This window comes from Agelaius tricolor, unplaced genomic scaffold, assembly GCF_023055355.1.
Source record: "Agelaius tricolor isolate 1412-34295 unplaced genomic scaffold, bAgeTri1.0.p SCAF_13, whole genome shotgun sequence".
Taxonomy (NCBI): domain Eukaryota; kingdom Metazoa; phylum Chordata; class Aves; order Passeriformes; family Icteridae; genus Agelaius; species Agelaius tricolor.
This window is the reverse complement of record NW_027269273.1, coordinates 5,079,941-5,096,841: the sequence shown is the minus strand read 5'-3', so window position 1 is coordinate 5,096,841 and position 16,901 is coordinate 5,079,941. Positions and strand designations below refer to the sequence as shown.

At 49.6% G+C, this 16,901-nt stretch overlaps 1 protein-coding gene across 6 annotated transcripts in view; it reads right to left on the bottom strand.

The window, feature by feature from the left end:
* Positions 1-16,901, bottom strand: part of RNLS (renalase, FAD dependent amine oxidase) — an 81,691-nt gene that overhangs the window by 12,376 nt on the left and 52,414 nt on the right. For 2 of the 6 annotated variants that reach the window (XM_071438551.1, XM_071438550.1), the window contains exon 7: positions 4,136-5,174. The exons of 3 other annotated variants lie outside the window; for them this stretch is intronic. In XM_071438551.1, the coding sequence (XP_071294652.1) occupies positions 4,797-5,174 (378 nt within the window). In that variant the 3' untranslated portion in view covers positions 4,136-4,796. Of the gene's footprint in view, positions 1-4,135; positions 5,175-12,300; positions 14,953-16,901 lie in introns of those variants that run through there. One more of the 6 variants, XM_071438552.1, reaches the window with a different exon arrangement.

Here is a 16,901-nt window from a genome sequence, read left to right as displayed (position 1 = left end):
GAGCATCCAAAGAAAGCCAAAGGAATCACCAGCAAAGGAAGGGAGAGCACCACGATGCTGCAGCACAAATCCACCACACCCTGGGAGCAGTTTTAGTCTCCCCAGCTAGAAGGGAGGTAACAGAGCTGGGAAAGCTTGGGGACGGATGGAAGAACTGGAATGGGTTCTGTAGGAGGAGCTATTTAAGCCAAGTTGCCTATAACAGTCCTGCTGTAAGAAATTGGAGTGTAGCAGATGGCACCAAATTCAGCTGGAGACAGCCTCAGGTTGGGCGGGAGAAGGGTGCTGCTCTCAGGACACACCTTTCCCCTGCAGAGCCCCCTGGTTTTGGGGATGTAAGGAGTTTCTGTGAGTTTAAAAGGGTGATGAATGAGTTAATGAATGAGCAGGGTGCTGGTGGCTTCCAAAGTGACCCACTTCATAAAACCCCTGAGCACAAAAGAACCTGCAAGAGCCTCCAGGTGAAATTTCTCTGTTTTCATGTTTCCCTTGTTCCTACACCTCTCCCCGGGTTTTTGGGCAGAGTTCAAGGCTGGGTACTGGCCTCAGGGGATTTGCAACAATGCAGACATTGTCACGCTCTCCTTGCACAGGAAATCAAAGAGACCTTCCCTCCTGAGGACGGATTTGATGAGCAAGTGATTTCTGCTTTACATCCTCATTCAAGCTGAGCACCTGATGATGAAGCCCAGAGTTCAGAGACTGAGGGATGGAAAAATTCAACTCCCCCAAACCATTCTGTTTCAGAACACCTGTGCCACCAGGTTTCTGAGTAAAAGAACTACTTACAGGCTGCCTCAGGATCCAGCCACACAGCGGTATTGGCAGGATAAAAGCCAAGTCAGCCAAAATGCTGAATAAGCAGAGAAACCTGTGCCACTTGCAACGTGTTCTCAGCTTCTTTTGCCAGCAGAAAAGGGTCCTGGGCTTGTGGGTGATTCACTTTGTGTCACTTGGCTCCACCTCAGAGGTGAGGGTTTCGGAATTACTCACAGCCCCGCGGTAACGGAGCAGATCGGGTGATGCTGCTCAAGTTTTGCACCCTTTGAACCCAAAGAGTTTCTGGGCAGGTGACTTCAAAATGAGACCTCCACGCTCTTTTTTTTTTTCCCCTCCCCCAGTTTGAGACAGGTTTCATTCCAGTGAGTCCTTGTTTCAGACTGGGTGGCTGGTATTGATTGGGACTCAGCAAAATAATCTCAGTTCTTCACTGGGAAGGGACAAGTGGGCTTCAATTATGGATGACACAGAACTCTTAACCATTACCCAGGCATCACAAATTCATTTCCAAAATCCCAGAGCCTGTCTTTTCTAATCCAACTCCCACAAGGAAGGAAAGGCTTTGGTGCAGACTGCTTGGGGGCCTGGGCATGGCTGGCAGAGATGGAACCAGGTGGAGTGAGAGGGCTCAAGCATCTAAAAAGTACAACCCTCTTTTGACTCAAGAGATGATTTTTTCCTCCCCTCCCTCAATTTCTTCCCCAAGGAAACTAGAATCTGACACACAAGAACAAAAGAGAAAAACCCCCAAGCCTTGCTTAAGCCATATATCCAAAACTCTTGCAAATGGAAAGTTTGTAAGCCAGAGAAAATTGTTTGTTGTGCCAGATATGGCTACTCTCAAGTCCCCAGGTGTATTCCTTTGCCCTTCTCTCCTTTAAAAGCTACAATGGACCCTGCACAGATGTGTTTTTAAAGGTGTAAAGAGCTGCCCAAGTAGCTGGAGGGATCAGCAGATACCATTGTGAGGACTGTGGTGCCTCAGCCTGGCTGGGATGCAGCTGTAGGAGAAAATACCCACCTTGATCAGTGTAAATGGATTTAGGAGGTGACTGCAATTGTGAATTCTCCCTCAGCCTGTGCTTTCAGCTGAGTGGAGGCTTAGTTTATTTTCGCCACTTCTCAACTACATGGCCACCTTTGTTTTAGCTGTGACGCCTCCTTGGCCAAGCAAATATTTTTATTAACACTCATCAGCAAAAAATATAAACAGATACTGAGTTAGAACCACGGGCTCAGCTCTGATTGTTTGACCTTTAGTTTCTATTGACAACAGCAAAGTAAACAATTTCTGTGGGGATTCAGTGCTGATTTCTGCCACAAATAAATAAGAAAATGAGGTGAACACAGTGAGCTTTAAGTTATTAAACAGAGACCTGAAGCCACTGAAACTGGGAGCTGCCCTGGAAGAATTGATACCTGTGGAGCAATGAGTGTCCCTGGCAAAATGCTGCTCTTTGCTCATCTTGCAGGTTGGGTTAGGATGGATCTGCCCAGTGGTGTGGACTTGAGCTGAAGTGGACTTTTGAGAAGGGTGCCTGCCCTCCTGAGCAGTGCTCAGGGTGGGTTTTCAGAGCCAGCAGCTCCCTTGAGGAGCATGAATGGGCAGGGAAGTTCCTGTGCACCATTCTGGTGCTCCAAGAAGGATGTGGAACTGTTGGAGCAGGTCCAGAGAAGGCACCAAGCTGCTGAGGGAACTGAAGCACCTCCCCTGTGGAGCCAGGCTGGGAGAGCTGGGGCTGTGAGAAGGGTGTGGGGAGACCTCATAGCTCCTTCCAGGGCATGAAGGGACACAGGGAGGCTGGAGAGGGACCCTGCATCATGGACTGGAGGGACAGGACACAGGGATGGCTTCCCACTTCCAGAGGGCAGGGCTGGATGGGATATTGGGAATTAGGAATTGTTCCCGGGCAGGGTGGGCAGGCCCTGGCACAGGGTGCCCAGAGCAGCTGTGCCTGCCCCTGGATCCCTGGCAGTGCCCAAGGCCAGGTTGGACACTGAGGCTTGGAGCCACCTGGGACAGTGGAAGGTGTCCCTGCTCATGGCAGGGGGAGAAACTGGATGGTCTCTAAGTTCCCTTCAACCCAAACCATTCTCTTCATCTTTAATTTTATGATCCAAGCAGAGCAGGGAAGTAAAACCCCAGATCCCACTGCTTTTTGGCCAGATAGGAAAACACTGAAACCTCAAACATAGACGAACCTGCAGAGAAAGTAAAAGGCAAAAAGCCCTGTTTTTAGCATAGCTCCTGCCCTCAGCAAAGAGCAGGAGGCAGGTGGAATGCTGCTGAGGCTGTGTGGGGATGGCTGGCCCAGCAGGCAGCCCAGGCCTGCTGTAGCTGCAGGGTTACAGCAGCCCCACGAGCCGCGCTGACCTTTCTGGAGCTCCCATCCCTCCCCCACAGCCTGGGACAGCTGTAAACATCCCCATCATAAAGACACAATTGTGAGATCCCATTTATTTGCCATTAGGAACCGGCCTGGCACGGCCCTGGGTTGCCCGAGGGGCTGGGCAGGCCGGGCCTGTCCCTGCCCTCCTGCCATGGTCAGGGACCATGGCAGGCCACAAACGCCTCTGGGCTGTCCCTGAGCCCCTCCTGGCGCCAGCGTCCCTGGGACAGCTCCTGCCAGATGAAAACAACAGCCCAATTCCCTCCTGGCCTCTCACCAGCTCTTCCCATCCCTGCTGCTCCCCCGGGTGCAGGGGCCGAGGGTGGGGAGGAGGGCAGGAAGTTGCTGACGCGGGCGGTTGGATTTGGGTTTGAACACCATCCAGAAAGGAGCACCAAATATTAGTAAACAGATCAGGAAACGTTTCCGTGTTGGGCAATAACTCTGCTTTTCCACAGCAGCCATCATCTCCAGTGGTTTTGCCACCAGGGGAAAAGACCCCACTTGGTTGCTTTGCTCAAACATCAGCGGAGAAGGTCGGGTGATGCTGCTCAAGTTTTGCACCCTTTGAACCCAAAGAGTTTCTGAGCAGGTGACTTCAAAATGAGACCTCCATGCTCTTTTTTTTTTTTTTCCCCTCCCCCAGTTTGAGGCAGGTTTCATTCCAGTGAGTCCTTGTTTCAGACTGGGTGACTGGCATTGATTGAGCCTCAGCAAAACAATCTCAGTTCTTCACTGGGAAGGGACAAGTGGGCTTCAACTACTGATGATGCAGAGCTCTTAACCATTACCAGGCATCAGAAATTCATTTCCAAAATTCCAGAGCCTGTTTTTTTTCTCCTTCAGGTCCTGCCCTTCAAAGGCAGGTCTCTGGGCAGGTACTGCAGCAGAGGATTCTGATTTGGGTATGTGTTGTATTTGTGGGGTGTTCTGTGGCAGGAAGGAATGATGAATCTTACTCCATGTTCTCAGAAGGCTAATTTATCATTTTATGATACATATTATATTAAAGAATACTATACTAAACCATACTAAAGAATACAGAAAAGATACAGAAGGTTAAAAAGACAATAATGAAAACTTGTGACTCTCTCCAGAGTCCCCAACACAGCTTGGCCCCAATTGGCCAAAGAGTCAAAACAACTCACACCAGAATCCAATGAAACAATCACCTGTGGGTAAACAATCTCCAAACACATTCCACATGTGAGCACAACACAGGAGAAGCAAATGAGACAAAAATTTGTTTTCCTATTTTTCTGAGGCTTCTCAGCTTCCCAGGAGGAAAATCCTGGGCAAAGGGATTTTTCCAGAAAATGTGAATGCCACAGGCATGGGTCTGATTCTTGCAGAGCACAGGGTGCATGCTCCTGGACATCCCAGGGGATTACAGGATCCTGCAGCCATGTCCAGCATCTCCACCATGATCCAGGCTGAAAAGGAAAGGATCAGGATGCTTGGCCTATATTGCTTTGGAAAAGAAGATTATGAAGCAGTTTCCTGGCCGTGTGGTGAAGAGGGAATTACTGAGTTCCATGGGCTCCTCAGGGCAGGGACAAAAGGCCTGTCAAGTCCTGCTGCTTCAAGCTGCAGTCAGTCCCATTAGGAAAAAGACATAGGAATGAATCAAGCACTGCATGAAATCCTGGTTTTACCCTTCCTCAGCATCCTGGGATGAACCCAAGCTGCTCCTCTTGCAACATGTGAGGGAAATAAAACAGTCCCTGATTCCAGAGGACTGAACTGCCCCAAATCTGTGTTTCTGTGATCTTCACCATGACTTCCACTCAACAAGTTCAAATTTAGGGGCTTGGATAAGAAGCCTGTGGTCAAGGGCTGGTTTTGGAGAGAAGACCTCGTTTTTGGGCACAGCACCTCCCACTGCAGGTGTAGAGGGATGTTGATGTGGGATGGAGGTGGCACCAGCATGAAGAAGAGGAGCTGAGATGATGAGGGGAAAATAATTTCAAATGAGACAATCCTGACCCACAGCCAACAGCAACCCTAAAAGCAAAGGAAGAAGAAGCGACAGAATTTGTCTTTTTTCATTTTTTCATTTTTTCATTTTTTCATTTCTTTTGTCTTTTTGTCTTTTGTTGAACTCCATGTGATGGTGTGAGAAACCATCTGATCTAACACCTCGTGTGACCAAGCCACTGTGACTGCATGAATCATCCCACACAGACACCTGGTGATGCTAAAGGTGACACTGTGACACCCACAGCTTGCCACTTATTTTGCCACTGGTGGTTTTCACTGATACCATCAGTGCTGCCTGCAATAACTAACAAATGTCATGTCCATTTGAGAACCAGGCTCTCCAGGGAGATGCCACCACACCTTGAGCTCTCACCATTTCAGTCTCCTTCCTACACCTTTGTCCTGCTTTTTCTGGTTTACCAAAATAAAGGGCCTGTCTCACTCCAACCTCTGCCATGGGCAGGGACACCTTCCACTATCCCAGGCTGCTCCAAGCCCTGTCCTTGGACATTTCCAGAGATCCAGGGTGTCACAGCTTCTCTGGGCACCCTGTGCCAGGGCCTGCCCACCCTCGCTGTCCATCCTGGGCATCCCTCAGCCCCAGCAGCAGGGATAACAAAGGGAGCAGGAAAAGTGGAGGCTGCAGGACCAGCTTTGCTATAAAGATGAAGCAGTGGATGGAGCTGGGCAGGGGCTGAGCCTGGAGCAAAGGAGGCTCAGGGGGCCCTTGTGGCTCTGCACAACTCCCTGCCAGGAGGGGACAGCCAGGGGGGGCCGGGCTGTGCTGCCAGGGAACAGGGACAGGACAAGGGCAAAGGGCCTCAAGCTGGGCCAGGGGAGGCTCAGCTTGGACAGCAGCAGCAATTTCTGCATGCAAAGGGTGAATTATCTCAGTTACAGTCTCACAAACCCTGAGTTCTACAGCACTTCACTTTGACAAACTAAAAATGGAGCCCCATCTCTCTCTCTACAAGGCCTTTTAAGGATAAACTGTCCAATTAAGAAATGATACCTGAATTATTTTTACTTTTAACCCAATAACCAACCACCCATGGCCTGCAACGTGGACTTTTTTATCCAATTACACAAAACCACCCAAACCCATGGAGAGGAAGGTGAAGAAGAAGGATCAGCCTCTGCCCTGAAACCTCCATCTTGTTTATATACATTACTGTATTCTAAAACCTTAAACTCTAACTCTTCCACCATGTGATACCACACACTTCTATTCAAACTCCACACCCACAATCCCATTTCTATCATTCCATTTTGGAATTCAATTTCAGGCCTTGGCAGGGGCTGCCCAGGGAGCTTTGGAGTGCCCAGCCCTGGAGGTGTCCCAGGAAGGGCTGGAGGTGTCCAAGGAAGGGCTGGAGGTGGCTCTGGGCTGGGGACAAGGTGGGCATTGGGATTCCATGGGCAGGGAGGGCTTTTCCAAGCTCGGGGATTCTGGGATTCTCTAAGCACCGCCCAAAAGCACCCCGAGGGAATTGCTGGTGCAGCCTCCTGGCCCAGCTGGGACGTTGATGCCAGGTTTAAGGAGCTTTGCTGGCCATGGGCTGGAGCTTCGTCGCATGCTCAGCTCCTGCAGGGCTCATCTCCAGCTCTCCTCGCCCGAGGAAAGCGCCGAACGTGCCGGGGCGTTCTAACGAGCTTTCCAAATGGTTCCTACTCCTCTGCTCCCAGGCCAGGCCTGCATGGAGCAAACAGAGCTGTGCCGAGGCGTGGATGGAGCTGGAATCCTTCCCCAGCCGTGGCCAAGTGGGAATAAGAGTTACTTCTTTATAGCAGATGTGTAGCTCAAAGTTCACCATAAGGGCACTCACATCGAGAGCACAGCGTGTATTGTTCTGCAAGAAGGCTCAGCTCAGCCCTTCAAAAGACTCTGGAACAACTAATTTCATTATTCAAAGAATAAAGTGAGGCAGAGGGAGCCAAAATTAACCCTCTGGCCGCTCCCTGGAAGCAGGGATTTCTTTAGCACCCTGTGCTTACAGATGCAGGCAGAAAATCTGCCTCACAGTGTCCCAGCTCTGTTTTTCTCACTAGTTTAGGAGTTGGATGTCTTATTCCTCTCAAAATGACTACCTGGACCCAGGCCAGGCTGAGCACCCCCACATGAAGCCCTCTGTGTGTACACTGCAGCAGCAAATATGCCTTGGGATTTTCATCTCCACTTATGACCTCCAGGGAAAATGAGAAGCAAAATATCTATATATTTTTTTAATTATCCATACAAAAAAAGATCGTTCTCTTACTGGCCAAATTAAAAAATAATACTTGCAGACAAGAAGGAGAGAAGAAGACAAGTTCCACAAAAGGAAAATTCACCTATTTTTAGGCAGATTTGAGCAAAGAAAAATACACTCCTTCAAATTATGTCCCCTTCTTGGCCAAGGATCTCCTGACCATGTGGCTGGGGCATGAACTGTTCCTGAAATTCTCCCTGCCCGACCAAATTCCTCTCTCTGGAGCTGAGCTGCTCGCTCAGCATCAATCCTACCTGTGAGTTAAGTTCTAAGGGAAAAGCCCAGGACACCTAAAGGAAATCCACCCAGAGCAGGAGGTTGAGAAAGGCTCAGTCCAGGACCAGGACCATGTGCAGATGGGTCCCTTTCATTTGCTGCTTCACTTCCCACTTCCAGCACACAGTGCAGGGGGTGGAATTGAGATGAGCTCTGCAGAAACAGCCAGGAACCATCTCCAACCACATTTGGGGCAGAAACCCGGGTTTCTCCCCAACCCAGAGCTGCTCAAAAATCCTTTGGCGAGTCCCTTGGCAAGGGCTGGAGCTGTGATGTGTAACAGGGATTATTTACACTTGCTCCCGTCCTGCTGTGCTTGCAGCTTGCATTCCCAAGCTGGCCCCCAGGACTGCCTTTTAAATCAAAGGAAAGTGGGATTTGCACTACCCAGGTGCGCTGAGGGAGGCAGCAAACCCCAAATGACGGGGATGAGGGGTGCTGATGATCTGATTTGGACCAGACTCGCTCCAGCTCTCCCTGGACAGAGCAACAGCCGCGCTATTGCAGCATCACATCTGGGAGCAGCTGGAGAACAAAAATCCCTTTGTCCCGGCGTGTTCCCGAGGCTCCATCCCGCCCGTGCCGGGGAATGTGTGAATGGTTTGCTGCAAACGGGAGCGGCGGCCGTGCCTGGCTAAACTCGAGGTGCTGAGCCGGGATTTTCTGCGCTGGAGAAGGTGGCAAAGTGTGGGGAATGGATTTATAGAAAATTTTAAACCCTTAACAGAAGGCTCATACAGTGTGTATTCGCATGTAAACTTTGAGATAAGAAATGCTGACTTGGAAATGCTATAGAACAAGATATTGGTAAGAGAGGAGTAGAACTAGAAACAAGTTTCAAAAGGTAGTTTTCTAAATAAGACTAGATACTTTAGAGAAATGGAATTAAGAAAGACACATTGAGGTAAGATTTACGAGGGGTAATTTTAGATTATTAGTTTTAAGGTATTTTCAGCATAGTGTAGCTAAAGCTGATAGAAAGATAAGAAACATTTATAGTGTATTGTAAAATATAAAGAAACACTTATAGTGTATTGTAATTAAGAAGCAGTTTCTGATTGTGATGGTGTGAATTATAACATCTGTATCATCTCGCTCTTCTCATAAGACTAAAAATAGAATGAAAAGTTTAATAGAATAATAGAATAAAGAATAAAAGAATAAACGCCTCTCAGTTACCCCATCTCTGGGTCAGCAAAGAACATAATCCGACAGCAAAGGAGAGTGGCCCATCCCCTCCTCTCCCGCCAGCTCATCCCCTTTCCCTGCGCTCTGGCTCGGGAACCAGCTGCCGGGACAGAGGCTGACCTATATCCAGCTCTGACTGCCCACCACGTTTTGTTTTGTTTTTAAAAAAAAACATTTTCCCCCAGATCTGGTCTGAAAAAGGACGGTGAAACCCTAGCCCGGGGCGCTCGCATCCCTGCAGGGAGCCCTGGGCGCGCAGCCCGCGGCACGGGGGAGATGCGAGCGGCTGATAGCGCTGAGAAAGGAAGGATGTCGGGCCCGGCACAGGTGAGGGAGGAGGTGCCGCTGGGCTGGGCTGCAGCCCTGAGCACGGCAGATAATGTCACGCTGAGCTGTGGTTGACCGCAGCGGCCCCGTGACCGGGCGGCAGGGGCACAGCGGAACGGGCTCGTTTTCCCACAGCACGGCTCGCATGGGCATGGGTGAGAGCCCTCGGCACTGAAAACCCTTCCCCAGATGTTCGGGGGTGAGGGTGACAGACACACACATCCGTGGGGTGAAAACTGGGAAAGGACCAGGAGCCTTTCCAAGGGTCTCCAGGGGTTTCGTCACCACAGCCCCCAAGATGACAGCACCCTGCCCTGCACCCCTTTATTCAACACAAAATTTCTCCAGTGCTCAACCCATGCGAGCCCTCGACACTGAAAACCCTTCCCCAGGTGTTCAGGGATGAGGGTGACAGACACACACACCCGTGGGGTGAAAACTGGGAAAGGACCAGAAGCCTTTCCAAGGGTCTCCAGGGGTTTCGTCACCACAGCCTCCAAAATGACAGCGACCTGTCCTGCACATGAAATTTCTCCGCTGGGGTTGAGCCCTCATCACTAAAAACCCTTCCCCAGGTGTTTGGGAACGAGGGTGACAGCCACACACACCCAGCTGGGATGAAAATTGGGATGAAAACTGGGAAAGGACAAGAAACACAAGGTTTTCCAAGGGTCTCCAGGGGTTTCATCACCACAGCCCCCAAGATGACAGCAACCTGCCCTGCACCCCTTTACTCAACACAAAATTTCTCCAGTGCTCAACCCACGTGAGCCCTCGGCACTGAAAACCCTTCCCCAGGTGTTCAGGGGTGAGGGTGACAGACACACACACCCGTGGGGTGAAAACTGGGAAAGGACCAGAAGCCTTTCCAAGGGTCTCCAGGGGTTTCATCACCACAGTCCCCAAAATGACAGCGACCTGCCCTGCACATGAAATTTCTCCGCTGGGGTTGAGCCCTCATCACTAAAAACCCTTCCCCAGGTGTTTGGGGATGAGGGTGACAGCCACACACACAGCTGGGATGAAACTTAGGATGAAAATCGGGAAAGGACAAGAAACGAGGTTTTCCAAGGGTCTCTAGGGGTTTCATCACCACAACCCCCAAGATGACAGCACCCTGCCCTGCACCCCTTTACTCAACACGAAATTTCTCCAGTTCTCAACCCATGCGAGCCCTCAGCACTGAAAACCCTTCCCCAGGTGTTCAGGGATGAGGGTGACAGACACACACACCCATGGGGTGAAAACTGGGAAAGGACCAGAAGCCTTTCCAAGGGTCTCCAGGGGTTTTGTCACCACAGCCTCCAAAATGACAGCAACCTGCCCTGCACATGAAATTTCTCCACTGGGGTTGAGCCAGTGCTCAACCCATGCAAGTCCTCAGCATTAAAAACCCTTCCCCAGATGTTCGGGGATGAGGGACAGCCACACACACCCAGCTGGGGTGAAAATTGGGATGAAAACTGGGAAAGGATGAGAAGCCTTTCCAAGGGTCTCCAGGGGTTTCATCACCACAACCCCCAAGTTGACAGCACCCTGCCCTGCACCCCCTTTACCCAACACAAAATTTCTCCACTGGGGTTGAGCCAATGTTCAACCCATGAGAGCCCTCAGTACTAAAAACCCTTCCCCAGATGTTTGGGGATGAGGGTGACAGCCACACACACCCGGCTGGGATGGAAATTGGGATGAAAACTGGGAAAGGATGAGAAGCATGAGGCTCTCCAAGGGTCTCCAGGGGTTTCATCACCACAGCCTCCAAGATGACAGCCACCTGTCCTGCACCCCTTTACATGAAATTTCTCCACTGGGGTTGAGTCAGTGCTCAGCCCATGCGAGGCCCCAGCACTAAAAACCCTTCCCCAGATGTTCGGGGATGAGGGTGACAGACACACACACCTGGCTGGGCTTTCCATGGGATGAAAATTGGGAAAGGATGAGAAGCCTTTCCAGGGGTCTCCAGGGGTTTCATCACCACAGCCTCCAAGATGACAGCAATTGTCCTGCACCCCTTTACCCAACATGAAATTTCTTCACTGGGGTTGAGCCATTATTGGGATTTTTGAATGAGTTAGAGATGGGACTTCTGAACTGGTTTTGATGATGTGGTTTATTTTATTTGTCTTTTATATAGGTAAGAAGGGTGAGTTTGGCTACATCTTTATTGTATGGTTTAGAAAGTTATAAGACCCTTAATTACAAGACTTCTTAAGGATTTATTGATAATAAAACAAGGATATTTATGTTTTTTACTTAATCTTTAAAGATTTCATCTTATGGACTCTTGTTACACTGTAAGCTTTCTTAGCTAATCATGTTATGACACACAAACCTACAGTACTGCATTCTAAATTCCTTGTCTACCCTTGCAACTACTTTTATTTTTATATCTTTAAAACTCTAAAACTCTAAACTTTCTTCTTTTTAACTTAAGGTGTCTCTGCTTTAAACTATAAGTACACATTTTCACTTCTAGCACCTAAGTTTGGAAGCCTTTTCTGAGGTCTCAGGTAAAATCCTGTGTTTAATTCCAAGCTTGGCCTTACAAAGTTCTGAGAGCTCCTTGCATGCTGGATTCCAACAAGCCATAATTCTCCCCCTGTTTCCATTTTTATTTACCTCCAGGGGAGAAAGTTTGCTTGGATCTTCTTGAAAATGAAGCCAGTCACTCTCCCTCCTCCTCCTCCTCCTCCTCCTCCTCCTCCTCCTCCTCCTCCTCCTCCTTGGCAAAGGGGCTGCTCCGTGCCCCATGGGGCTGATCCTGGAGGTGCCACCCGAGAGTGGGAATGAAACACAAATGCCCAGGAGGATGCCAGGGAGGAGCTGCAGTGATCAGGGCACAGCAGCAGCAGAAGGCTCTGGGATTTCAGGGCTCCAGCTCTGCCTCACAAAGCGGCTTAGGGCCAGCACAGCTGAGCCAGGGGATGGATTAGAGGCAAAACCGGCTCTGGCTCCGGGGAAATCTCTGCACAGGGGCTCAAGGTGCTCAGAGAGTGCCATGGTCCTCCCCTAGGAGCAGCTGGGCTCCTGGGTCCAGCACAGCTCCCAATGGCCTGTCCCAGCCTCCCTGTGCCCTGTCCCAGCCTCTCTGTGCCCTGTCCCAGCCTCCCTGTGCCCTGTCCCAGCCTCCCTGTGCCCTGTCCCCATCCCCTTGGAGCTGCTCACTCTGGCATTTGCAGCGCAGCAAACACTACCCTGGCCCAGGCAGCCACAGAGCCCCTGGTGCCAGGCTGGGGATGGTGACCCAGACACAGTCAGGGTGGCACAGACAGGGTCAGGTTCCTCTTCCTTGCACTGTCTCAAGGAGGAGGTCACACCCCACGCTGGTGCCACTGCAGCAGCAGAGACCTCTGCTTTCAGTCTGGGGCTGCACCAGCACAAGGCTGCCCCTCCAGCAAGAGGAAATGTGGTCACAGGGGTGCTTTCAGCTGGGCAGCACCTCCCACCTGCAGCTGACTTTTAAAAATAATTAAAAAAAAAAAAAAAGAACCAACACAAAAACCCCCAAGTCTCCAAAACTAAATTAATCTCTTAAATTATTTTCATATGCTTGTGCAAAATCACAGCCCAGGTCTCTGGAGACAGAAGAGACTTGTCTGGTTGATTTCCTGGGATTTTCCCTGCATGGATGTGACTTTTGATGGCAGATCCATCCATTGCAGTCCTGTTCCCACATTCCCTGGTCCCAGAGTAAGAGCAGTGGCTGCACAGGATGCCACAGGCCAGCCCTGCCAGGGGATGTTCCCTGGGTGGAAATTACCACAGCTGGGAGCTGGAGGGCTTTGAGAACCCATGGCCCTGACTTTCCTTGTGATGAGGAACACAAGAACATCGTGGTCTGGGAGCTGGGAGGCTCCAGCTCCAATTCAGGCTGTGCTTGTGGCACAGATGAGAGCAGACACAGCCATGCCCCTTGTCTGGGAACAAGCAGAGAGAGGCTGGAATGGATGGATCTGCCAGTTAATCAAAAATCAGGGCAAATCCCAGGAAATCAAGCAGACAAGTCTCTTCTGTTGCCACCTTTCTGGACACAGTGGGCTCTTTGAGACATCACCCTGTGTGGGAATTCCACATCTCCCTGCTCCCAGCATTCCTGCTCCCCAGAGGAATACATCCAACAGCTTTTCCTCTCCACCTTAAAAAAAAAAAAAAACCAAAAACCAAGCAGTTTTTACCTAAATCATCTTAACCTGGAGGGATGCTGCAGAATTGGTAGACTGGCATGATATTTTCAGGAGGAATTTCTGCATGCAAAGGGTGCTCAGGCCTTGTCAGGGGCTGCCCAGGGAGCTTTGCAGTGCCCAGCCCTGCAGGTGTCCCAGCAAGGGCTGGAGGTGGCACTCAGTGCTCTGGGCTGGGGACAAGGGGGGGCTCCACGGGCTGGGAGGGATTTCCCCACCCCATTGATCCTGGCATCTGAGGAAGGAGCAATTTGAGACTCACCAGGATTTGAAAAAGCTCCAAATTGAAAAATCTCATGACTCAAAAACCATCTCTGAATCTGTGATTTGGGCACTTCAAGGCATCAGGGTGACCAAAGCTGAGAGATTGATGAAAGGAGGAGTCAGAGACATCTGCACTGGTCTGGCACTGCTGGTGTCAGAGGCTGATGCTGACACAAAGCCCCTGAAAGAGCATCACAGCCCTTCAGAGAGCAACCACTGAGCCAAACATGCCTCACATTCAGTTTTCTGCCTACTTTTTAAATTAACAAGTCTTAAATTCTTAGTGTCACTTAAAATACTCCACAAGAAATGGCCAAAGGCAGCAGTAAATCACTGTGGTCAGCTGGTGTGATACAGGATGTCAGATTTGGGTGAAATAAGAAAAACAGAGGCTGAATTGTACTCCTCTAATGGTTTAAATCCTCTCTGCTATATTTTGTTATTTTCAGTGCTGTGGTAGAGAGGTACTAGACATGTGACACGTGATAGAAGAGGAAGGGCAAGTTAAAATGCCATTTAAAATAAATAAATTATTTCTTGCTTAATTTCTGAGGAATGTCTGAACCAATCCAGTGCCACCCCTGCCATGGCAGGGACACCTTCCACTGTCCCAGGCTGCTCCAGCCTGGCCTTGGGCACTGCCAGGGATGCAGGGGCAGCCCCAGCTGCTCTGGGCACCCTGTGCCAGGGCCTGCCCACCCTGCCAGGGAACAATTCCTCATTCCCAATATCCCATCCAGCCCTGCCCTCTGGCACTGGGAGCCATTCCCCTGTGTCCTGTCACTAGGACAAGGAGAAAATAAGGAGTTACCAAGGAATAAACTCTCCAGCTTCATGGATTTTTGTGCTGCTTCAAGTCAGGCTCCTCTCCTTGACATAATTTTCATGGGCTGTAAAAGTACCAGGAGACCTGGCAAGAGTGCTGGAGCTCTGTGCCTCTGCCTACAGCCAGGGAAAGTCTTATTTTAATCAAAGTAACCACTCTGAGCACAGATCCTGGAAAATTCAATTTAATTCCATCCCAATAATTATTTCAGGGTGCTGATACATCTTCCTTTCTTTGTTTCTTGCAAGATGATGTTGATGTTAAACTCAAATTTGATCCATCACAGCAAAAATTCATAACAAATCTAGAGGAATTTTAGCAGCCTGAGTTTGAAATTGCTCTAAATGAGGCTTCACAGCCTCTGCAAGGCTCATGGCAGACTCAATGCAGCCATCAAAGTTGGAACGAGTGAATCCATCACCCCCACAGATCAGGAGAGGCTGAGTGTGAAGAATCATCTGTCCTGGACAATTGGGCACAGCTCTGGTAACCTGAGAATGAGAAACATAAAGGGAGTGGGGAGAGAAAGTATTTCATTGACCTGAATTTCACACCAGAAAGATCTGTGCTCCTGAGATGCACATCACAGAACCACAGGATGGTTTGGGTTGGAAGGGACCTTAAAAATCATCTCTGCCATGGACAGGGACACCTTCCACTATCCCAGGCTGCTCCAAGCCCTGTCCAGCCTGGCCTCCCACTCCCAAAGGTAAATCCAAACATTAACCATCAAGGCACCACAGTAAAATACTTACTTCTGGGAGGTGAATAGAGTGAAACTTGATTGTGAGTGGAAATTTAGAAACTGTACAGCTCGTTGTGTTTTATTCTCAGTAGATATGACTTGTCTGAGATCCAAAAAGGTGTGAGGGTGATCTCACATCAGCAAAGTGGGGCTTGCAAAATCCCAGACAGGTTCAACCTCCTGTCTCTGGATCACAGAACCCCAGGGTCCCTGAGGCTGGAAAATCCCTGCCAGCCCATGGAGTGCCAGCTGTGCCCAGTGCCCACCTTGTCCCCAGCCCAGAGCACTGAGTGCCACCTCCAGCCCTTGCTGGGACACCTGCAGGGCTGGGCACTGCAAAGCTCCCTGGGCAGCCCCTGCCAAGGCCTGAGCACCCTTTGCATGCAGAAATTGCTGCTGCTGTCTACCCTACTAAAGCATGAGACCCTTACAATTTTCTTTTGATGATTCCATGGATTTCCACCCAGTAAACCATTGCTGTATCCCCTTGTGGTACTGTCAGCTTCCAAGGAATCTTGCTAAATCCAGGGGATTTTTCCACTGATTCAGATGTACCCTCAGCTGGCCACTGCTGAGACATTCTCTGCCACTGCCAAGTGTGGATGAGCTGCAAAGCACCCACATTTATGTTGCTGGCTGCATTTTCTGCTACTGGGTGTTACCATCCAAAGGAGGAAATTAGCTGAAATAACCAATTGTAACCCCTTACACTTTATTCAGCTATGCAGGTATGGCAAATCCAGAGAGAGCTTCTCCCTCAGACCAGTTTTAAGTCAGTACTTAATTTATTCCTGAATTTTTCTCACAGGTCGAGCTGAGTGCAAACAATGCAGAAAGACTTGGCAGAAAAAGTCTTCTTTGAGTGCCCTTTCTCTTTGACTACCCAGTGTTTATTTGGTGCTGGTTGTACCAAACAGCTCCTACCCCTCCTGGTATTTGGTTAAAGATCTTGGAGGTGTTTTCCAGCCTCAGTAATTCCATATAAAGTGACAAAGTGACAAAGTGACAAAGTGTCAAAGACACACGGTGGGTTGGGAAGCTGCTGGCTCTGAATGCTAATGGTGCCTTCACCATAATTAGAGCAAGGGGATCCAGAGCTGCAGCTGTGCTGCTAAGTAGTGTCAGTAGAATTTTGGAAGTCCTAATCCCTCATCTGCCATGGATAATTGTAATGTCTGCATTTTAATCCCAGGATTGTGTTTGGCCATGTGAAGGATGTTACAGCCGGATTTAATTAACGAGTAGGATAAATCCCAACTAAAAGAGTCAGGGGAAACAGGCACCCATCTTATCAGTTCCCTTGGCCTCTGTGGCAACAGCTTATTATAATTGAAAGTAAAGAGAGCTTTAGGAGAAAGAGGGAGCTCTGCCCCAGATATTTCATTTAGGCAGTGATTATTTTATAGGGTGGCTTTAGAGATCTCTTTATTGAGATAACGGGTCTGACCTACACGGACTTATCTGCAACCTAAGACATACTGACATTCATCCACCAAATTACAGGCTGGTGATAATTCCTCCTGTGGCACCAGCAGCTGCTGGACTCAGAGCCCTGGCTGGCAGCAGCAACAGAAGCAGGAGTTGGATGGGGTTTGGGAACCCTTTCCAGAGTTGGATCTATTGTATTTACAGGGACTGCCCTGATGAAGGCAGGAATGATGCATTTGATTTTATGTTTTTAGAAGGTTAACTTAT